The 23,587-nt window shown below is 44.6% G+C and overlaps 1 protein-coding gene across 1 annotated transcript in view; it reads left to right on the plus strand.

The window, feature by feature from the left end:
• Window positions 1-246: 246 nt before the first annotated feature.
• cbfa2t2 (CBFA2/RUNX1 partner transcriptional co-repressor 2) overlaps window positions 247-23,587 on the plus strand; it is a gene marked incomplete at its 5' end in the record, with an annotated part of 31,884 nt that continues 8,543 nt past the window's right edge. Inside the window, 6 exon segments of the mRNA XM_037678802.1 lie at window positions 247-754; window positions 19,501-19,659; window positions 19,873-20,114; window positions 20,216-20,305; window positions 22,826-23,010; window positions 23,100-23,353. Coding sequence (XP_037534730.1) covers window positions 19,527-19,659; window positions 19,873-20,114; window positions 20,216-20,305; window positions 22,826-23,010; window positions 23,100-23,353 — 904 coding nt within the window.

A 23,587-nucleotide genomic window follows, 5' to 3' on the forward strand; every position in this document is an offset into this window, starting at 1 on the left:
TGACGTCACAGATGCACACACGTATGATTGTCTCCTTTGGCACAGCCTCGTGTTGAGCCTTTAGGTGCCAAAGCAATTAGTTATGTTAATTGCAGGGTCCACCGCCGGTGAACGCAGGTTGAATGGGGCCAGTCAACAGCGGATGGTTGGCCAGAGTCCATGTGGTGAGTGGGCGGTAGGAGGCGGGGCTCTGAGGTGGGGTGGGCGGGGCGAGTTTGTGACGTTGCCTGCGCACTAGACCCATGAAAAAAAAAAAAAAGGAGGAAACGGCGTGTGGGAAAACAGAGGAGGAGCTTGAGCTGAAAGGAAGAGAGACTGTGAAGGAAGGAGGGAGGCACAGACCTGGAGAGAGCCAGCATGCGAGAGGACTCCAAACCAGCAACAATAACAAGAAAAGAAGGAAAACCAACAACAGAGTCAGCCTGAGAGACAAAGACAGAACAAGGGTGACGGGAGGAGCTTCACCTCAGAGCAATCCAAACAGCAGAGATAAGGCAGGAGGGACGCAAAGTGAGTGTGAGGGAGTGTGTTTGCGCTGTTATCCGTCTCCGCTCCATCTGGGTGCCATCTGCGTCTCTGGCTTTGGCCTTCACCGCACTGGAGCTCCCATATGTGGGAATGCAAACACATGCCTGACATATGAAGGCGTGGAGTCACAAGCAAAGGACAGAAGAAAAGCAGAGGATATACGAAGAGCAAACTCTGCCGCTGCAGCTGACTTTCTGCAGGGACTGAGGAGACTCTGCTAGAGGAGGTAGGAGCGAGGGGCTTCAGTGTGCGTGCTTTTTTTTTTTTTAAAAGTAATTTATCAAAAGGGTGAGTGAAAGTGTGTGTGGTCCTGCAATCAGAGCACATTGTACACACAGTGTGTTTCATCCCGTAATACCCAGAGCTGTCTGTACTGTACAGATGGTGCTTCATCCTCTTTATCTCTTCATCCTTGTCAGCTCAGGTAAGAGGGATGCTCTCCTCACAGAACTTCTGCCATATGCTCAGAAATGATAAAGTCTACAAAACAAAGGTGGATCTTGAGTTAAGAAACTTGAATATTGGTAAAGATATTTTTATTTTCTTTTTGCCCCAAGGAATTTTCCTAAAACTCCATGGCTCTTTCCTTTTGTTAAACCATCATTTTTAATAGTATTTAACTAAAAGTGGGATCATTTGTGTTCATGTTAGCTACATATAATAATTTTAAAAACCATGGTGGCATTTTTTTTTTTTATCTTTACTTTTAAGATTTTTCCCCCAATAGCCTCAGCTTTAGTGAGAAACAACAGCTTTTCTATGTTGTTCAAGCTAAACATGAAACTATCCAGATTTCCACTATTTTCTTCCACTTGTGGCGTTTGTTGAAAAGCTTATTCTGCCCCGAACTGTTATGATATATGATCACCCAGACGACTAGATTATCTAGATTTGTGAGTAAGTGGGGCTCATCCCTCTTAGCTGCCTATTGCTCAGAAAGTAATCAGATTTTTTTCCACATGACAAGCAGAGCAGAAGAAAGTAGGTAAAGAAGACATGTGCATCTGTTGTCCAGTAACCCACACATATGGGAAGAGGAGGGAAACCGCTTCATCTGACCTTCATGCTGTGTCTAAATGTCAAACGCTTGACATTAATAGGAACTCGTTGGGAAAAAAAAAGAAACTTATTTTCTATTTTGTAATAGTCACTGCAGAAGAAAATATCTTCATGTTTTTGTGCAAGAGATGACGGGTAACGTGACGGGAATAGATGTGTGAGAAAGGATCAGGACAGACAGAGAGACCTGGTCAACATCACGCCAAGCAAGTCCAGGGCAGGCCATCAGGGAGATAGGAGCGACGAACTGTCGGCTGCACAGTCTTAAAGCAGAGACCTCTGTCTGGGGTTCTGGACTCTGTCATATGCCTGACATCTGGCTCTGTGCTGGATCTATTCAAGTCTGAATAAGCATTTGTGCAAAAGACATTCCACATCCTTTTATTCAAAAGTTTAGATTTGTATTTGTATTACTTTGCGGCAGGGATGAGGTTTAGTTGAAGACGTGTGTGGCTTTGAAGTTTCTTATCATCCCCTTGATAAGTGCAACTTAAGGGAGGGAGTGCGTCTCCATGTGTGCACCAGGTGTCTTGCAGACATTGTGTCTGCTGTGCCTACAAGGTTGCTTGTCTTCATTGCTTTCTCTCTGAGCTCAACCCCAGCTGTGAGTTTCTGTGCTGAAAGCGTTGGAACACACGGAGAATCAGACCACAAACGACCCCTGTGCATCGGAAGAATTCATCACAGATACCCCCTTCCCCGTTTTATCACGTATGCATACAGAACAGAGCAGCTGCTTGTAGAGTTTGCTGCAGGAAGTGCTCTATTAGTTCCAGTGGCAACAGCATGGATAGCTGGCCCTCAGGGGTCTTTGTCAGAGGTTGTGCATTTGGATGTGTGTGCACGCTTGTAGATGTTCTTGCGTTTGGACATACGTGTTTTTGTTCCTGCCCAGACCTCTCACTTAGCAGCATCTCAAATGATTGTTTCATCACGAGTACTTCATGGTCGGGTCAATGCAGAGGTGTGTATGAGTCAATGAGCACCTGCACTCGCCACATCCCTCTTCTTACAAACCCATTGATATCATAGTCTTTTCTCTTTGTGCTAAGTGCATGAGTCAGGGGTCTTTTGCAGTGGTTTACTGACACTTTGCATGCCTGGAAGACCTGCTCAGTGACCCAGAGAAAGAGCTTTATTTACTGCAGCAGCACACTTAAAAGGTTCATGTCAATTCAAGTCTTGGTTCTAGAGGTTATAGGTCATCTAAAACTAAAAATCAAAACCTTGTCCGAAAGAGTTAAAAATGTTTTCAGGACCATTTTATTTCTGTTTTGTTACGCATCATTACTTACTGTCTCTTAGTATTTTGTCCATTTATCTATTATCTTTACCCACTAATTCCTTTTCGGGTCGCGGGTTAGTAATTTATTAATATCAGGTTATTGCTTAGGTTTTTTTTGTCCTCGACCAAAGGAGGCATGATGTACACAAACATACAGAGCTCCCTTCTTCTTGTGCAGTGAGATGCTTTTACATTTACTTGGGGAAAAATAAAATTTTCCAGTGTAAACCCGCAAAGACTATAGTTAATACTCAGAAAGACTAAAACCTATATGTGCTGTCCTGCGAGATGTGTAGGTGGACAAGAAATGGGTGGTGTTGCTTCTCTCGATCTCTGTCAGTCATTTATTTCTCTTACTTCCCCCCCTTCCAGCATCACTGTGAGAAAGCGTGCACACAACGGAGAATGCTTCATTCACTCGTCTTGCCTTGGATGATTTGGTGCAGGGGTTTAAAACCGGAAGAGTTTTAATCATTATACATTTCATGTTGAAGCAGCAGTCACTTCATGATTGTGTGGCTGTTGGTTATCAAAACACGCAGCTCTTAGACAGACTTACTGACTGCAGTATTCAGTGATAACACCTTAACGCATGTGCTGTACAAACACACTCATCCTCTGCAGCTATCTGTGTCTCATTCTCCACATTGTTTTGAGCACAGCCGGCCTCTTTGTTTTACTTATCTGTCTCTCTCAGCGGTTGTTGGGCTCGATTCTGCCATACAGCTGGGCTTTAAGCTCGCCCACAGCTTTGTTTATGTACTCCGTGAACCATACTCACTGTGCTTAGCGTTCATTCATTGCATCACCAAAACTAGGCCGAGGCAGTCCCAAATAGTTTTTCGCTCGGGGTATTATCGTTGGTTGTTTTTTTGAGCTGGTTTTTCTTCAGCTGCCTTTATTCACGTTGCGATACTGCTGAAAATACCTTGTAAATATTCTACTTTTTTGTTGAATAACCAAAGAAGTGAAAGGGAAGATCTCCCACTAAAATGTTGTGACTCCATCCCTTTGCGTGCTAGACACAAGTCAATGCCAAAATGCCTCAAATCTGATTTTTTTTTTAAATTAAAATAAATGTACACTGCTTAGTCATTGGGTGAGCTTTCACTTGGGTTGAGAATGGCAAAGCGTTTGCCTTCAGTGTAGTGATGAGGACATCTGGTTGGACCTGAGCCCAGTCAATTGGGCTTTTAAAGCACCTGGTTAAATATGTGTGAATTTTGTTTTCTCGTGTCAGAGGCTTGTACTCTGTTTTATGGACTACTGTAACTCACTAGCGTGTTGTGCGCGAATGTGTGTGTGTGCACTAGTGTGGACTTGAGGAAAACTTTATTTTGCTTGGCTTCGGTTTAAGATTATTGTCTGGGATTATAATTTCCAGTAGCCTTGTTTTGGTCCTCCAGGAAGACACTTAGGTGGTGCCAGAAGAACTCTGTAACTTTGCTCCAACTTCATCTTTGCCATTATAGGAAATGTTCTTTCAAATAAATTTAACATAATCCATTTTGCACTCTTTTTTTATTTGGTGGTTTTGGTTAATAATTAATGCTAAAACTAAACTATTAGTTACTGAGAGAAGTAATGGGTTCTTTAACCTGAACTGAAGATGTGAATAGAAAGCAGCTGGACTTCCTTTCTTTCCTTTAGAAAGGAAGCTCTGCATGAGTGAGAATCAACACCAGCATGTTTCAACCAGATGTACTGGTGAGCTACAGTCCTCTGAAAAGAAGATGAAGTGAGGATCTGCGATTTGAGAGCATATCTTATAATTGATTGATAATTGAACTGATTGATGAGTGATTGTATGGGTGTGTGTACATGTGTCATCAACAAGTGTGTCAATGCTTAGACCTGTCGCGATAATAAATCAATTAATCGAATGATGAATGAAAATTATAGACTTCATTTTCATTTACCGGTTTTATTGTTTCGTCGTGTCTCTCTCTTTCTCTACTGAAGACACGGCTCAACTCCGATGTTCTTTGCTGGCCCCTCCCTTTCTCTTTTCTCTTTAAAAATCTGTTGTAACCGTCCAAAATCGCGTTTTTGGATCGTTAAAAGCAGCTAAGCTGAGAAGCTAAGCTACGAGTTTAGCTAAAAGGCCGACCTCGGGAATAAACCTTCGTCTTGTTGAGCTCCAAAATTCACGGTTGAAACCAGTGCCTTCGTGTAAAAAGTTGTTGTTCTCTGCAAAAAGAAGCTGAGAACTTGTTTACTGATTTTTTTAATATTTTTATTAAAGTCTTTGTGTGAAACATGCTATGCTAAAGAGCTCAAATCACAGAGCGTCCACCATGTCAACTCAGGTCAGCCCATGTCACGTCAAAGACCCTTCCTCCGATTTTTCTTAAAACGACACGCTGCTCAACTATCCCTCCTTTGATTCAAACAGTCTTATACTGCCATCAGGTGGTCAAAAAAGGTACTACACTCCAAACAAATCAACATTTCTTCTAAAATTTGACATTTAATTGTTGTTAAATTTCAAACAATATTATCATTTATCACAATAATTTCTGAGACAATCGCCCTGCAAAATTTGTTATCGTGACAGGCCTATCAATGCTGCTTTAAGCATAACTGTCCTCCATCAACGGGTATGATGCATCTAAACATAAACTTCAAGCTTTATTTGACGTAGGTTGTGTTTGTGTACAAAACGTTCATTTGACTTATTGATGGTACAACTTGGAGCAGAGGCCAGAAGCCTACAACAACAAAGTTGCAGACTGGTACTGAGAGACTCGTGATTTTGTGGTTTAACAAAACTATTCTCGGTGTCAAAAACAGCAGAACAAAATAACAGGTTTATATTTTGGTCGGTTCTTCGTGAAAAAGACAAAGCTTTAAATGTTTCTAACTCATACTTTCTAGTAAGTATTTAACTTGTAAATTTCGGTGAATTTTTATCGTCCTCATCCAGTTGCTCTTCTCCCCGCAGTGTGACCTCATTTATATATGTAGCCACTGTTCCAGTTCAGAGTCCACATCTGCCAAAGTTCTTCTCCTTCCATCATCACATAACTGTACCTCTTTTTACTGCTCATTCTTAGTTTTATGGTCAGCGTCTGTCTGTCTTGCCGTCCCTTCTTTTGCTTTCTTTTTTCTGCTTGCCACTAAGTACATTTCCATCTGTGGTTCTTTTTTGCACTGTGGCATGCTGGATTGCTGCAGCGTTTTTGTAATCATCTCACTGACAGAGGAGGTTATGCAAGGGCTTCTCCCACCATTACTCTGTCATGGGGACATGTGAGGAATTTATCTCAGGAATATTTCTTTTTTCGCATACACCCATAAAAGCCCTCAAAATATTTTCATCTCGTCCAGAGTTGTCTATTCCTCCCCTTTCTGTCCCTGTGTGTGTTGCTCTTGCTTTGCCTTTACTGTCAACCTTGCCACCTCCCCATTGCGCCCCGTCCTAGCAGAGTGAGGAGCACTGTGTTGACATTGGGTTTTATCCAAATATGTAGTCTACAGGGCTGGAAGGTGGTAATGAGAGCCAAGAAAAACAGCCTGGCTCTGAATCCGACAACCAGGCTCGTCTTCCTGACGAAACCAAATGAAAACAGTATTTTCTCTCCTTATTATTTCCTCCGATCCTCCATTTTTACCTCCCATTTTATGCCCCCCACCCTTGGCCAACTCTGGCGCCTCTAAATCAATGACTAATTTATTTTGTTCTTGTCAAACTTTGTTTAAACTTTTTCAAGTTCTTTTAACATCTACTGCAATAACACATATACTCTTTGGCTCAAAATAACAATGTGTGAATACATCATATGAAAATGTAATGTTTTGCAGTTCAAGGTTCTTTATTGTCATTCACATCACATGTGGTACATGAGGTGGAATGAAATTGTGTACTCAAGGTCCCAGTTAAACCCAAAATAGCAAAAATATAAAGTATAAAAAATGAAACAGTACAAGGATCTAAAAAAATAATGTAATTACGGTGTATTAAACAGCAGCCCGAACTAGGGGTGCACCGATTTATCGGCCCCGATTTCCTTAATTTTGGGAAATCGGAAATTGGCCGATACTTGCATGAGAAACTGATTTTACCAATGTTTTAATTTTTTTTAACAACAATTGTCTGAACTTCATTTATATTTCAGAGCACTACATCTTAGCCACTTAAAACAAGTTTGTATTGTTCTAGGATATTGTTCGAGGGTATGTTTTTCAATAAAATAAAATTGGAAAATTTTAGGTACATTGTGACTTTATAACACCTGACAGTGTCGCTTATAAAACAAAATCGGTATCGGCCAATATCGGAATCGTCAGGTCTGACTTTTTTAGAAATCGGTGATCGTGATCGGCCAGAAAACTGCAATCGGTGCAACCCTAGCCCGAACATGAGTCTGTTGTGAGCAGCGTAGGGGTGCACCAATTGCAGTTTTCTGACCAATCACCGATAACCGATTTGTAAAAAGTCTGACCTGTTGATTCTGATTTTGACCGATACTGATTTTGTTTTATAAGCGACACTGTCAGGTGTTGTAAAGTCACAATGCACCTTTAATTTTCTAATCTTATTTTATTGAAAAACATATCCTAGAAACAATACAAACGTGTTTCAACTGGCCATGAGGTAGTGCTCTGAAATATAAATGAAGTTCAGACAATTGTTGTTAAAACAAACAAAAAAACCCCGGTAAAATCGGTTTCTCATGCAAGTATCGTCCGTTGTCCCAAAATTAAGGAAATCAGGGCCGATAAATCTGCCGATTCATTGGTGCACCACTAATTTGAATATAGCAAATTAAAGAGCATCTTTTATAAATGGCCTAAATGAGGCCTAAACTTTCTTGTTTAAGTCTATTGTCTTGCAAAATAATCTTAATTAAAAAAATAAGGATTTTAGCTTTGTGACTATGTTGTAGCAACAGCTGAGAAGGTGTCATTCCCAAAAGAGCATCGGATGAACGAAAAAGCCACGAAGGCGTTGTTTAATTATTATTTTACAAATGTTTTAACACGGTCATTCAATCTGCCGTTGACTTTTTAGAATGTAATAACTGGCATTGCAAGTGATCCCACACACACACATGTTCAGATTCATTTAAATGGATGTGGTCGTGTCGGTTGCTGCGTTCATCTTTGCGCCGCAAGTGTGTGGGTTGGGGTCAGGAGGGAGCGCAGGGTAGAGGAACAGATGTGCGCTGTATTGTGACTGTGTGTGTGGACGGACGGGGACCAGGTGCAGCCTTTGTCTCCCCAGCATTTAAGTCCACTCGCTCCACATTCAGCTGCCTCGTGCCACCCCTTCCCTCCACACCGCCCCCTCCTCCTTCCTCTCGGTTGACGGCGAGAGAAATGTGTATTTATGTGTGTGTGTGTGTGTGTGTATGTGGTCTGGGGCTGCCTTGGCCTGAAGGAGAAGGCTCCAGCAGTCCCTTATGCTCCCCCTCCTCCTCCTCCCTCACAGGTGACTGTTGGAGGTCCCAGCTGGCTTGCTCTTGGCCGATTAGATCCATATGGTACAGGAAGAGGAAAAAAAAAAGCCTAGGTTAATGTTCAAATCAATCCCTGTTGTCTGTTCTTGTAGTTGATTTTTGTCTATTTTATGAAAACTGTGTTGTCACATAGATATGGATTTATTGCATTGGATTTGAACTCTTTCAACAAATGTGACTATTTTTTGGAAAACAGGACTGAATGTTTCTCTTTTATTAAAAGTTTCTCTCTTTTGCTCTTAGTTTGATGTATTTATATGTATAGTGTAAAAGGACAGACAAACCCAGCCGGTCGAAGCAGATGGCCGCTTGTCCTGAGCCTGGTTCTGCTAAAGGGTTCTTCCTCATGAGGGAGTTTTTCCTTTCCACTGTCTCCTTCGTGCTTGCTCAAGATGAGAGTCTGCGATGGAGTTAAATTCAAAGCAGTCTGCTCCTCAGATAAAAAGTGTTAACTTTTCTGTTCAGCGCCCTGAGATGACTTCTGTTGAGACTTGGCGCTATATAAATAAACTGAATTGAATCGTCGAATAGTTTTAAGCTAAAATTATGTTTACTTTAGTTTGTTCTAGCCTTCATGCTTGCCTTAAGGTTCAAAAGGAAAGATTAAACTTCTAACTTGCTGAAAATAAAGGCTTGTAGTCAAAAAACTATATTGCGCAATCTAACTTTTTTTCCCAACTTTTCTGAAGTATTGAACATTTCGTGACAAACTTGTGTAAATAAGAGATCAGACTAGATGACTGTTAAACAGCTCTTCCTGTGCTCCTTACACCACACATCTTCAGTAAATTCAAATTATTGCCTTTAAAAAGATACAACGCAGGTTGTGGTGGATCAGTGGTCAGTGCTGCAGGCTTGTAATCTTGAGGCTGCAGGTTCAAGCTCAGGTTGCATCAGGAAGGGCATCTGGTGTAAAACAATTGCCAAATCTCTCACGGCAGTTTGCTAAATGTGGTGACCCCCTGCAGAAGATTACAGCCAAAAGAATAACGGCAACACCAAAAGCACATACAACTTCTAGTTTCATGTGCTTTAGCTCCAATAACAGAATAACTACCGGTACTCACAGTACGAAATACAGCTCACTTGTGGTTTACTAATTTACGTAGTATTTTATATATAACATTTTGCACTCGCTAGCAAGTCTTATTATTGTCTTATTACTTATTATTAACTTTATTGAGCTAAACAACACTAGGGCTGTACAATACTACAACAGAAAAGTGTGATTATACCATAGTTGAATGTTTCATTTGTTGTATTAAATACAAAAAAAAAAAAACACACACACACACATGTTTCACACTACTACGGTAACTATCTGTTTGCCATCACAGCACTCACAACATGCCTTTATGTGTTTTGTTTCTTTTACCATTTTGGTTAATATTGTCTAATCTAGGCATTTACATTAGGCGAGGCCTCATCAGATTGGCTAAATATATTATTGGCTTTTAGAATAAGAGGTCCTAACACTGGGTATATAATACACTGGGTATATAATACACTGGGTATATAATATTATAATTCACTGCAGTTAAAGCAGTCCTTTTCAATATTGCTATTAACCACAGTGACCTTACAATGACGATAAGTTCTATTTCATATAGGCTTCGCCCTTTAAGGCTGTCGCTTAGTGGGTTTATCCCGTTATGCGCAAGCATCATACTGAAAAAATTAGTCCACGCCCACCTGCTGTGTGGGCCCCACCCGATCCGTATAAATTACATTAAGAGCGGGTAATCTGCTCCCATTTTTCTTCAGCAAGCTAAATACAATAAAAGAACAACTGACCTTTCGTCGAGATGTCCAGCTCCAGCACCATCCGCTTGTGTCCCTCCTGCAAGACCGGCTACTTGCTTAGCTTCGACCGGCACGACACCTGCGAGGGATGCCTGGGTCCCCGCCACGTCGCTCGCGCTTCCTCCTGCCGCCTCTGTGACGAACTTCCACCGGAGGAAAGGCAGAGGAGAGCAGCCTTGTTTAAGGCTACCATCGAGGACTGCCTGTCCGTGGCGGGAGACTGTTCGCTGGACGACGCCATGGATTTCTTCGACGCCGGCTCTCGGAGTGAATCGGATGATTCCTCTGGGACCGGTGACGCTAGCAGCAGCCCCGACGCTCGTTCCCTCCCGGGGAGTGCAGTGTTGGAAAGAGGGAGGCCGAGCGGATGCTCGACTCCCCCGGGGTTTCCCGCTTCAGCGACAACATCGCTCCCTGCCGTGGGCGCGCTCCTCTCGGAGCTGCCCGCCATTATCCGGGAAGCTGCTAGCGTAAAGGGGCTCTCCGTCCCCTCACCCCCCCCGCTCAGATCGGATGATCTTGCGGGAAGGTTTGGCTCCACGCCGGCTCGCCGTCCTGATCCCATTTGGCCTCGTTTTCCAGCGGTGACAGCGTACTGGAACGAGGCCGCAGCCGGTCCTGGTAGGTTAAGGGCGCCCGTCTCCACTTAAGCCCCCATCACCAGAGTGGAGGGGTTCACCGAGCGGGGCTATCCCTCGGTACCCCCCCTTGAGCCAAGCCTCGCGGAAGCCTTCGGAGCGAAGATGTCCAGGCTGGAGAAGCGTCCCGTCCCTCCGGGGAAACACGACCAGGTGGCGACCGCGCTCTCCAACAGAGCCCACCAATGTGCTTTTCAGGCGGCCGCGGCTAACAACAACGTGGCGCTGTTAGCATTTAGCATGTCGAAAAGGCTGGAGGCCTCAGACCTGCCGGAGGAGACAAAGAGCTCCCTGTGTAAATCGGCAGACGCCGTCCTCAACATGTGCGCCGCTTCCACGGTTTGCCTGTCGAGGATTGCAGCGTGGATGACGGTAATCCAACGTTCCATCTGGCTCCGTCACTCTCCATTGCTGCCGGAAAAGCTGCACAAGGACCTGATGGAGGGCCCCATCTCATCGGACGCGCTGTTCGGAAGCAGCTTGACGACCATGCTCACAAATTCGAAGCAGTCGGAGGAGATGTCGGAAGCGGTACGCCATCTCATCAAGCCGCGCGGCTCATCCCGTCCCCCAGCCCGCTGGAGAGACCGCCGAGAGCAGAGGCTGAAACATCGACGCTCCACGGCAGCAGCAGCTTCGTCTCGCCCAGCCCCACCACCAGCCCCGCCCGCCAGAGACCACCCCTCCTCAGTCCGGCAGCCTGCACTTCAGCGTTTCCCCAAAGATCGCCTGCAGACGGCGCTCGGGGCAAACAAACCGCAGAGCTCACGAGGGAGAAGGTTTAAGAAATGACGGTCTGCGGAGGATGTGTGTATGAATGAAACAGGAAGTGAAATAAATGATTTTTCAAAGATCAAAATGCCTGTTTTTAGCCAGTCTGTAAGTTCGGATGAGCTCACAGCCGCTACACGCACATCCTCCACACAGAGAGAGCCGGTGGCCTTAAATAAAGGTTTTTTAAACCCACCGCCGCTCCTTCACATGCCCAGACGCTCACGTGACACCACGGTAAGCGAAATAACTTGTTGTCAATCAGACCCGCACGATCACCACCCAAACGGTGTTAAACGCGCATCCGAGCGAGACAAGCAGCCTCCATCCAAACGGCGCTGTGTTGATGATGCACGCACAGCTGCCCGGCGCCCACCGGCTCACATCGGGATAAATGTGGGACCGCAGGCCGGGTCCGGTGGAGGTCCCCGCTCTCAGCAAAAACAACACACGCCTCTCCTGAATGAACGCGAGCGGCCGTCATCCATCGCGTCTCAGCGATCAGCAGCTCACGGCGGCATAAGCGTGAGACAGCTGAATGAATCCAATGACGGGCCCCGCCCTCAGCGAGAGCGGCGCGCGTCCCTCCAGAGGAAACGTGCGCTCCCGCGAGGCTCACAACCTTCACTTCGACAGCACGGCGTTGATGACGTCACGCCCTCCACCTCTCAACGTTCGCACAGCGACGTTAAACGTGCAGCCTCTCGTCGTCATCAGCTGACACACGCCTCGCCTCAGCGCACACCGCCCCGCCCGGACATGAAGGTTGGTCTGCGATCCAGACACAGCGCACGGGCGCACGCAGAACAGCCCTTTCGAGGAAGCCTCGCCTTGGGTCACGCGGAAAACTTTTCCGCGACGCATGACGGCGGTCGAGGCGGAGTTTTGGATGACGTCCGTTCAAAACACGGCACATCATTTAAACGCACGTCCACTCCACGAACGTCACGCAGAGTGGCTAAAAACATGCTCACCGGACAGATGGATGGACAGAGTGTTATGCAAGGGTTACACGCTGCAGTTTGCAACCCGACCCCCTCCGTTCGGAGGAGTTATAGAGACGGTCCTGTCATCACCAGACCAAGTCTCAGCCTTAAATGCAGAAGTCCAAGAGCTTCTGATAAAAGGTGTAATCTCAAGAGTTCCCAACGAGGAGGAAAACACAGGGTTTTACTCACGCTACTTCCTGGTCCCCAAAAGGACCGGAGGGATGAGACCGATTCTGGATCTGTCAGCTTTCAACAAAGCGATCATGAACAGACCTTTTCACATGTTGACGAACAGACAGCTGTTGGACAACATCCAGAAAAACGACTGGTTTGTTTCCATCGATCTAAAAGATGCTTATTTTCACATACCAATCATCCCAAAACACAGAAAATTTCTGCGTTTCGCCTTTCAAGGGATGAAGTACCAGTACAACAGGCTGCCTTTCGGGTACTCCCTCGCACCTCGTACGTTCTCAAAGTGCGTGGAGACAGCCCTGCATCCACTGCACAGAGCAGGGATGAGAGTTTTGTTTTACCTGGACGACCTGCTGCTCCTGTCTCACTCCAGACAGGAAGCGCTGATACAGGCTCAGGTGTTGGCATCACACCTGCTAAATCTGGGCTTCGCCATAAACTGGAAGAAGAGCTCGATTTTCCCGGCCCAGACAATTGTTTATCTGGGAGTGGAATTAAACTCAATTACCATGACGGCTCGCTTATCACAAACAAGAATCGACACTCTAAAAAACCAACTACGCCACGTAAGACCTGGCAAAGTGGTAACAGCTGTCTCCGTCATGAAGCTGTTGGGAATGATGTCATCAGCTCACACAGTGGTGCCGCTGGGTTTGTTACACATGAGACGCCTCCAGAGGTGGTTTACGCGTCTGCGTGTGGATCCAGTAAAACAAAAGAGACGGATGATCACTGTCCCTCCCTCCGTGAGAGCGGACCTCCGACACTGGGGAAACACCCTGGCTCTGTCAGAGGGAGTCCCTGTCAGCAGACCCACGTCACACGTGTCAGTCTTCACGGACGCGTCTCTGTCAGGTTGGGGGGGGACATGCCTATCTCAAGCAGTAGGGGCGCTGTGGCCCCACCGCACATCAGCCCACATCAATGTTTTGGAGTGTCGCACAGTGCTGAATGTGATTCAACATTTTGCTCCCGTGCTTCAGAATCAACACGTGTTGATTCACACAGACAACATGGTGACTGCTGCGTACATAAACCGCCAGGGGGGTGTGCGTTCAGCCCAGATGTTACACATTGCGCGGAAGCTACTGTGTTGGGCTCACCAAAACCTGCTTTCCATCAGAGCGGTTTACATACCCGGCGTTCTGAACAGAGGAGCAGACGTGATGTCCAGGGGCGGCCCACGTCACGCGGACTGGACCCTCCATCCAGACCTGATGTTTCAGACGTGGCAGAAGTTTGGCAAAGCAGCTGTGGACCTGTTTGCGACGCGAGAGAACGCTCAGTGCCAATTATGGTTTTCCCTGAGCCCACGAGACGATCCACCGCTGGGGGTGGATGCATTTGCCCACAGCCCGTGGCCCAAAACGCTTCTGTACGCGTTCCCCCCTCCTCCTCTGATTTTACGGTTCCTGAACCGAGTTCAGGAGGAGGGACTGACAGCTCTCCTGGTAGCTCCCGAGCGCGTGAACGCACCATGGTTCCCAGTCCTGCAGCGTCTGTTGTCAGGTCGCCCGTGGAAACTGCCATGGAGGGAAGATGCTCTCCTTCAAGCAGGAGGAGCGATCAGGAGTTACCCGGAAATAGGCCAGCACCTGTGGGTCTGGCCGCTGAGCGGTCCCGCTTAGAGAAGATGGGTCTCCCTCAGGAGGTAGTGCGCACAATTCAAGATTCACGCGCTGCATCTACCACAGCCCTGTACACATCAAAGTGGACGGCTTTTCAGCGCTGGTGTACAGAGAAAGGTCTGGAGGCCACCTCATGTCCATTAGGTGGTGTGCTGTCCTTTCTTCAACAGCTGATGGATAGGAAGTTGGCATTCAGCACGATTAAAACGTACGCTGCAGCCATCTCTTCCTGCCACGAAGGGTTCGGAGACAGAACAGCTTTTAATCACCCGCTGATGAAGCGGTTTCTAAAAGGTGTACAAAGACATAGGCCGGTTTCACGCCCACTCGTTCCACAGTGGGATTTAACGTTGGTCCTGCGAGCCCTGATCAAGGCTCCTTTTGAGCCTCTGGATCAAGTTTCACTTAAATTCTTGTCTCTTAAAACAGCCCTGCTGCTGGCTTTAACATCCGCTAAGAGGGTGAGTGATTTATCGGCCCTCTCTGCCGCTCCGTCATGTCTCAGAATCCAGGCTGACGGTAGTTCAGCTGAATTAAGACCAAACCCAGCCTTTATGCCTAAAAGCATCACGAGCTCTTTTAAATCGAGACAGATATCGTTGGAGGGATTCTTCCCTCCCCCCCACAGATCAGAAGAAGAAGCATCTTTTCATCTTCTCTGTCCGGTGCGGGCGTTATCGTGTTACATAGCGCGCACAGCTGCAATGCGTCAAACTCAACATCTGTTTGTGCATTATAGAGATGCGTCCGCAGGCCGCCCGTTATCCACCCAGCGCTTGTCACACTGGCTGTGTGAGGCCATTTCTGAAGCCTACAGAGCATCAGATTTAGAGCCTCCTGTCAATCTCAAAGCACACTCAACCAGGGGTATCGCATCTTCGACTGCTCTGCATAATGGTATGTCAATGCAGGACATTTGCACTGCGGCTGCATGGTCAACACCCTGCTCATTTATTCGCTTTTACCTACGTGATGTAACGGCTCGTTCCATGACACATTCTGTCCTTAGTGCTCTAACAGAATGAATATTGTTGTTCTCATGGAACTCTGTTTAAACTCACATCTGTCTGCATGCATTACAGTGTGAGATGTTGTTATCAGTCACAAGTTGTGTCTGTGATTTTGGTTCTATTGTCACTAATCAGTTCATGACTATTGTTACCAATCAGTTCATTGTTCAATAATCAGTTCATTGATATTAATCTGTTTATACTGTTCAATCATGAATCAGTTGCTTCATGCCCCCCCCCCCCTCCTCTTTTCAATATCTTCCCCGTTGAAGTTTTTTTCCGGGGCATTCATGCTTTGTCAGAACGCATAGTTGCACAACATGCGTCTTTGTAGGGCACACAATTACGCGATGCGTAGTTATGCACACGGGGAGCTGAGTGACAAGACGTTTTTTGGGCAAGCTTTCGTTCTTACTGTGTTCGAATGGACCCAGTGAGGCGAGGACCACATCCGCTTCGCCCTTAACCCACTAAGCGACAGCCTTAAAGGGCGAAGCCTATATGAAATAGAACGTTGGTTACGTACTGTAACCCCAGATTCTATGAATATAGGCGTAGCCCTTTAAGCGTCGGGCCTCACTGGCTCCTGAATAGCTGAAGAAAAGATTAAGCTATTTGGGAGCAGATTACCCGCTCTTAATGTAATTTATACGGATCGGGTGGGGCCCACACAGCAGGTGGGCGTGGACTAATTTTTTCAGTATGATGCTTGCGCATAACGGGATAAACCCACTAAGCGACAGCCTTAAAGGGCTACGCCTATATTCATAGAATCTGGGGTTACAGTACGTAACCAACGTTTTTCATATGTGTGTGTATTTATTATGTATGTGATTCTGTCTGGAACAAGTCCCTTTTGTAAATGAGTCCTCATGGCTCAATGAGACTAGCCAGTATAAATAAAGGTTGAATGAATATATTTTGCATCCCCACTAAACACCCCTAACATTGACCAATCTTCCTGATATGAAACATATTTAACACAATATGCTGTCTTTCTACAATGTTAAAGATGAACTCGGGACTGTTGCACGTTTTGTGGGTTTCTAGATGTTAACCTGAAGTCATACAGTATCATTCCATTCTACAAGGCGTGCTTTTTGTTTATTCTCAGTGATAAATTAGCCATGTCTGTGTTGTATCTTCCCTCACCTCATCTGTATGACAGGACAGAGATAGCAGAGAGCACACCAGGCCAACATAAATGTCTCGCAGCTGCCAGACCTTCACAGAGTTTAGATTTAAGAGTTAAAACAAGAGCTTATTAAACCCTAACACAGAACACATGGATTTAAACATTACATCAAGTGTGATTTATGTCTGCCGACACAAAGTAAGTTGTTCACCTTCTTGTGTTACGTGGAAAATAAATCGAGCATCTCAGAGATTTATCTTTGCATTTCTGATTTTTATGGCATTAAGGTTTTGATGTGGTTCAGCTGAAGTGGACGTGTTGTTTTTCCTCTGTCTTCTTCTGATTTGTTTTCGCCTCATTTTGAATCATCACCTGCGAAAGCAAAAGGCAATTAAAGCTGGCTGAATGTTTTAATGCAGACGAGCGTCACCTGACGCTGAACAAACAAAGAACACCTGGCTAGCAACAGCCATCACCATAGATGCATTTTTTTTTTTTTACTTTTCCATCAGCTCCAGTAAACAGCTGTTACAGACAGCAAATATATTAAGCCAAATAACTTGCATGTTTACATTAATTAAATTGTATATACCATTGAGAAGAGAAAGAAGACCAATATAGAAAAGTGCAGTTTTGATATTGTCAATGACATATGTCAGTATTTAGAAAATATGAGGTTGAATCATCAAGTTCCATATTTAAATTGTCATTTCAAAGTGAAATTTATACTTTTTGAACATTTTCATATAATCCTACCCATGCATGATGAGCTTTGTGGATCTTATCTATGTTCCATTACAGCAAGGGTGACAGGTGGCATTTAGACCAAACACCCCACATCCTCCCTTTAGCCAATATTCACCTGAGTTAATGTTAGACCACTTCGTGCACTCTGCTTGTGTTTTGTGGTTGCAGTGACAGCTGCCTCCCTTGAAAGTCCTGACGATATCTGATGGACTCAGGTGCTTGGACGCCAGATGAAGTCATCCAGCTATGCATGCCGTCTAATTGACAAGCAGATGCAATTCTCTGTGGGCTGTCAGCAATACATGCACACACACCTGATGTCTCCTGTTTTGGCCATTACCTCTGGCACGGCAAATGACAGACCCTGCCACATCTTAAAATTGTGTGAACACAGCTGCAACCTAATTTTTCAGTTCCCTGCCAGAACAGATCACATAATAAGTAACTGTTGCCATCTACTTTATTTTGGTAGCATTTTATATACCTGTCAGTCAAAAGCAGTTGGTCTTTATAAGGATAACACCTTATTTGAATAAAAAAAAAAGTCTGTTTTCTGTAAACTACATGCAAATGTGTCAATGATATTGTGAATACATTGAATCCTAGCGTTTCAGTGTAAGTGCATATGTGTGTGTTTGTGTGGGCAAAATTGTTTACATGGTAACAGTGTTGACTCTAAGGCCATATGCCCCGTTGATTCTGTTATTGAGATGTCAGTCTAATTTCCTGGCCATACGGACAGAGTGTGCAGAGCTTTGGAACCCGTGTGTGTGCGTACCGCAGGCTGCTTCCTGCGGTGCACTGGCAGACCGCATGTGTGGTGGGTATGGCAATCCAAATGTCTGCGGAGATCCCTCCTTCCTGCCCCCTGAGTTGGTGAACAGGTGGAGCGATGGCAGCCAGGCTAGAGGGTTGAGAGAGAGAGGAAGGGAAAGAGGGAAAGAGGTTGAAGAGGACCTCAAAGACAACAAAAGGAAAAAGAAAGCCTAAGCTGTATAATGAGTTAGAGACTTGACAGATGAGTTGCACAGGGCGTGCTCAAGAGAGTTTGGGAAAGGACACAGAAGTCAAATGGGGCTGTGAGATACGTTAAAACTGTAACAAGGTTACAGGCATATAGTCATTTAGTATTCCCCTGCATTTTTTTCTGAATTAATATGCAAATATTTTGTATGTTTTGTGCAAACAAAAATCTAATATATTCATTCAACTGAATTATTTAATATTCCTTTTGCATTACCTATTGAAAAACTTTCCATCTTAACCCTTTATAAACTATAACCCTATGTAACCCTTTATAAACTATAACCTTATGTAGCTGTAGGCCATGAAGAGTTCATAGCTGCGGAGAAGCTACAAAGGGCACCATTGAACTCCTAAAACTATGAAACTTCATTTTAAAAGCTGCACTCTTCTGACCTATGACCCGCGGGACCATGCTTGTCTATTAATCGTCAATTCTTGAAGCAGTTAGAAAAGTCTGATCCACTCTAAATGGAGACAGGACCAAGCTTTCATGGATCTTCGGCAGACAAAGGCAGCTTCTGATCCCACATCTCCCCACTACCACACCCCCCGTTGTGCTTTCTCCAAACCCCTTATCTGGTGGTCTCATTCAACGTCAATAGCATATTGAGGAGTTGCGCTTAACATTCAAAAGCTTTGCCGATCTTGTTAGTAAAGCGTGAAATAGCTCCGTCCCTTTCTCTCTGTGTGTCTCATTTCTTTCTTTACTCCTCTATTTGCTGGGGTTCTCAATGAGGGGGCATTCTACTCCCACACAATAGACTTCTTCAGCATTTCTTCTGTTATTGATCTGAATGGGTGAAAGGGGCTAAACTTTAGACATCTGGTTCTTTGATGGGGGCAGGGCAGTTGATACCATGGCAGTATGTGTTGTATGATGTGAAGTGGGTTTGGATGTGATGGGGGGTGTGTCACACTTTGTTTTCTTTTGCTTCTAAAAACCTGAAAGCTTTTGCATTAATTTAATTTAGTGAGCTGATACTTAAACTGGCCTTTTTGTTTGTTTTCATGTCTTTTTACACTCCTCATTGGAATGTTTTTTTTTTTTAATCTAAATTTACGTGTTAGTGTGCTGCTTATTCATTATTCAAATATACATACAGGTACTCTTTCATGTCTACTTGCAGCAGTCATTTTGAGACACGTTCATTCAGTGCTTTGACTACAAGATGACAGTTTTTAATAGTTTTTGACCCATAACTAACCTTTTACTTTTCTCTGCAGACTGTAGAGAGAAGAAGAGCCCTGCCATGCCCGGTTCGCCTGTGGATGCTAAGACTCATTCCAGATCAGCCCCCAGCAGCAGTGCCAGCTCCACTATGCCACCCCTGCCTTCTGTCAACCCCAGTGGCCCTCGACCAGCTTCATTTTCCACAACAGCATGTAAGACCAATTCCAAAGTCACTATACATTTGTCTGTTTACTTGTCCACCCTTCTAAACCCAAGTCTGCCTCAGTTTTTCTTTACAGCCTAAAACTGCAAGCCATTTGGAACTTGTCACTCGTTTTTACTCATTTGTTCACTGTGCTTAGTTGGGAGCTTAGTCAGAGTTTATTCTAAATTCAGCCCTGTTTATCTCACCTCCACTCCCCCAGTGTCCAATGGGAATCATCATTCCCCACCGACGCTGAATGCAGTGCCATCTCCACCACAGCGTTATAGCAACGGACCGTCCTCCTCCTCATCCTCCTCACTAGCTAATCAACAGCTTCCGGCCACCTGTGGGGCTCGCCAGCTGAGCAAGTTGAAACGTTTCCTGACCACGCTGCAGCAGTTTGGCAATGACATTTCTCCTGAGATTGGAGACAGCGTCAGAAGCCTAGTTCTGGCCCTTGTGGTAAATTCTTTGATGTCTAAGGAAGACAAGAAACCGCAGTAGTGTTTGTAGACATTTGTCTATTCTTTGCTTTCCTAACCTTCACTTTGCCTGTCTCCCAGAATTCAACAGTTACCATTGAGGAGTTTCACACACGTCTTCAGGAGGCCACCAACTTTCCCCTACGACCCTTTGTTATTCCTTTTCTCAAGGTAAATATGTCCTCCCTGTGGGATAGGCTCTGGCCTGGCAACCCTGAACAGAATTATGCATGTTACAGAAAATGGATGGTTAAATGGAGTGTTTGCAAAATGCAATGCAATCTTCAATCAACAGGCTTTTGTAGGGTTTTTGATAACTGAACATGTTTTTTTTTTACTAGTGGTTTAAAATATAAATCCAAATTTTCTCTTTCAACTTTCCTGGCAGAAGATGAGTGTGTGTTAAACAATCTTGTGAGGACCTTTGTACTGGGAGTTTGCAACAGTATACATTTTTGCAGCTCCCCTCAGTAAAGCAGCCCATAAATCTTCACTGAGTTGTACCTCTGTACTTTAAACACTCAAAATTTATTTTTCCACACTTACTTCTTACTTACCTTTGAGGCCCTTCATCTGTCTGTCTGAGGCTGAGACAAGAATCCTCTGTTTGCCATTTTTCCACTAACTTGTTACACCGTTTGCTTTCCCCAATCGTATACCAACTTTGTGAGAGACAGAAAGAGATGGGACAGATTGGATGAATTTTGCGAGGAAGTGGAAAAGCCAGAGATGGATAAGGAGGAGAGAAGGGAAAATGGGAACTCGGAAGTGTGAAACATTCCTATAAAGTGTTCCCTTCTTTTTTTATGGTCTCCAGTGTGCCATATGGAGCTGCTGTCCCTTTTTAAAAGAGCATTCAACTTCCAAGGCGCCGCCAATCTAGCATCCGCCCCACTGAACCCCAAAGAGACCTACACTCAACTGACACACAGCACATGTGTCTGCTAGCAGGGGCCCCACGGAAAGAGGAAAAAAAAGAACATGCAGAAGAGCATGGGAGATGGGAAATGTGGTGTTGTGGAAGAGGAAACCTCATAAGCAGAAGTTTATGCACATTTAAGGGGTAGTGCAAGAAATTTCATCAGCTTCAATAAACAGAACCGTAGCAGAAAAAACTGAAAATCTTTAAACAAAGGTTAAAAGTGCTCAATCATGAGATGAGGTCAGTCATAAAATGAGAAGGGTATGGTTATTTATTTGGTTGCTCACCAAGACGGAGCAGAGGGAGTGAGGAAGTGAAGTAATTGCAAACACACTGGAGTCTGTTCCTAATTAGGGAAATGCAGGGAACAAAAGCGAGATGGAAAGATTCAGCAGACAGACAGATAAATATGTACATATGTATATAAAAATGAAGGGGGGAGGGTGGAGATGGAGCTTGTACATCATTTGTTTTGAAATGTTTTGAAGCCTTGGTACCATCTTGCATACTTTTACTGTGACCAGCATATTGTTCTCTGCAGTTGTTTTGTGTGAAAGGCCTAGTAACCAACAACGGTGGCAGCTGTCCTATTTTCATTAGAAGTGGGAAAGCCACAGCCTCTATGGAGGCAGCCACAGAGCGACACCCAAACCCAAATCAAGCTCCCTGTTTAAAAATCATTTTTCGTCCTTACAACACAGATCTGCACTTAAGCCAGATTTATGGAAACCGCTTATGGTATATGAACCAATGTGGACTCTGTAGATAAACACACACAGATGTACAGTATGTACTTGTTTTACTTAGCTGCATTAAAACTTTACATCCATGCACATTCAGTTACTCCACACAGTTCTTTGACTCCTTCTGAAAAACATTGTGGAGATGTAAAAGATGATCGCAATTCTTCTCCCCTCTTTTCTGCCACTTCATCTACAATGTATTTGATTTTGACACGTTTGAATTGATGACTGGTTCATGTTATTCAATATACACATCTTTTTTTCTTGCGGCTGCTCCCTTCCTTACGCGTTGCCGCAGAAAGCTAACTTGCAAGAAATGCACACGATGTCTAACATTGGGAAATTAATGTTATACAGGTCTTGTTTAGCTTTAACTTTTGCACTTTCACAAAACACTTCAAGTTAGGACTGAGACACCTTCTGACCATCTAAATGTGATTTCTGAACGGACTACGGCGGCATGGGTGTTTAAAATCAACTCACCACTGTTGCTATTTTGAACTGCCAAGTTAGGTTGAAACTGAGTCTTAGCAGTCAATATATGGAAAGATAAGCCAGCTTTGTTGCTGAAGGATGTGATGTAGTGATGACATACAGTCTGGGTGACCACCCAACCGAGAGATTTGCAAGCATAAACAACAATAAACAGATTCATTACCAAGGAGCAGCTTTGCGTTTAGTTCAAAATGGTTAACCACAGAGGATTGCTAAACAGGTCATATGCTATGTTTTGATAATTGTCTGAAGGAGACGTTCATCGCACATTCAATGTCTAGTGAGTTGCATCATTGTAGCTACTGCTTCACACCTTTTGTGGTTCTGCAAAGCTTGCTTCATTTCTGAAATCTCACATCTATGCAGGATGTGGTGGCTCAGTAGTTTTGGAATGGTCAAAGAAGCTTAAAGACAGACTTTGTGGCCATTTTGTGGAACAATATTTTTGAACTTGTTGCATCATACTGGTAAATTAAGTTAAATTAACTCATTTTTACTAATGTTTTTTATTTTATTTTATTTGATCGATAGGCAAATCTTCCCCTGCTACAGAGGGAGTTACTCCACTGTGCACGGGCAGCCAAGCAGACCCCAGCTCAGTACCTGTCCCAGCATGAGCACCTCCTACTAAGCACCACTCTGACCTCTTCTCCAGACTCCTCTGAGCTCCTGATGGAACCTCCTGAGCCAGGCAACAAGAGACACAGCCCCAACAGGTTAGATACAGTAAATAATAGACTATGATTACTTGCTAGAATCATTCATAAATCTAGTCTTCAACTGAGATTTGATGTCTTTTGTTCAGAGTTAAAGAGAACGGTTTCCATGAACGCCCACCAGTAGCTTTGGAGCCTGCAGCAAAAAGGATTTGCACCATCAGCCCTGCTCCTCGACACAGTCCTGCCCACCCTGTGCCCCTCACTGCCCAGCTTCACCCTACCCCTCCACCCCTGCAACACTATGCTCTAGATGACATCGTAGCTCCACACATCTTGCACCGAGAGCACAGCCAACGTGTGCTGGAGATCCGTGAGCTCAAGGACAAGCCCAGGCTGCCTGGTAGGGGATGAATGTCGTCTTTGCATCGTTGGTAAAAAGATAAATGTTGTACTTTTACAGAAAGATATTTTAAGACAGTACTTTCTACCAGGCTACAGGTTATGACAATTACTGACATCTAGTGGTCAAGTGGAAAATAACAACAACCTCAAACACTACCATTAAACCACTGTATGCCATTAAACAGCTGCCAGACCTTGTTGCAGATTTTATTTATCTGTATTGGCATATCTA

The sequence above is a fragment of the Nematolebias whitei genome, chromosome 7 (assembly GCF_014905685.2).
Source record: "Nematolebias whitei isolate Nwh7 chromosome 7, NemWhi1, whole genome shotgun sequence".
Classification (NCBI taxonomy): domain Eukaryota; kingdom Metazoa; phylum Chordata; class Actinopteri; order Cyprinodontiformes; family Rivulidae; genus Nematolebias; species Nematolebias whitei.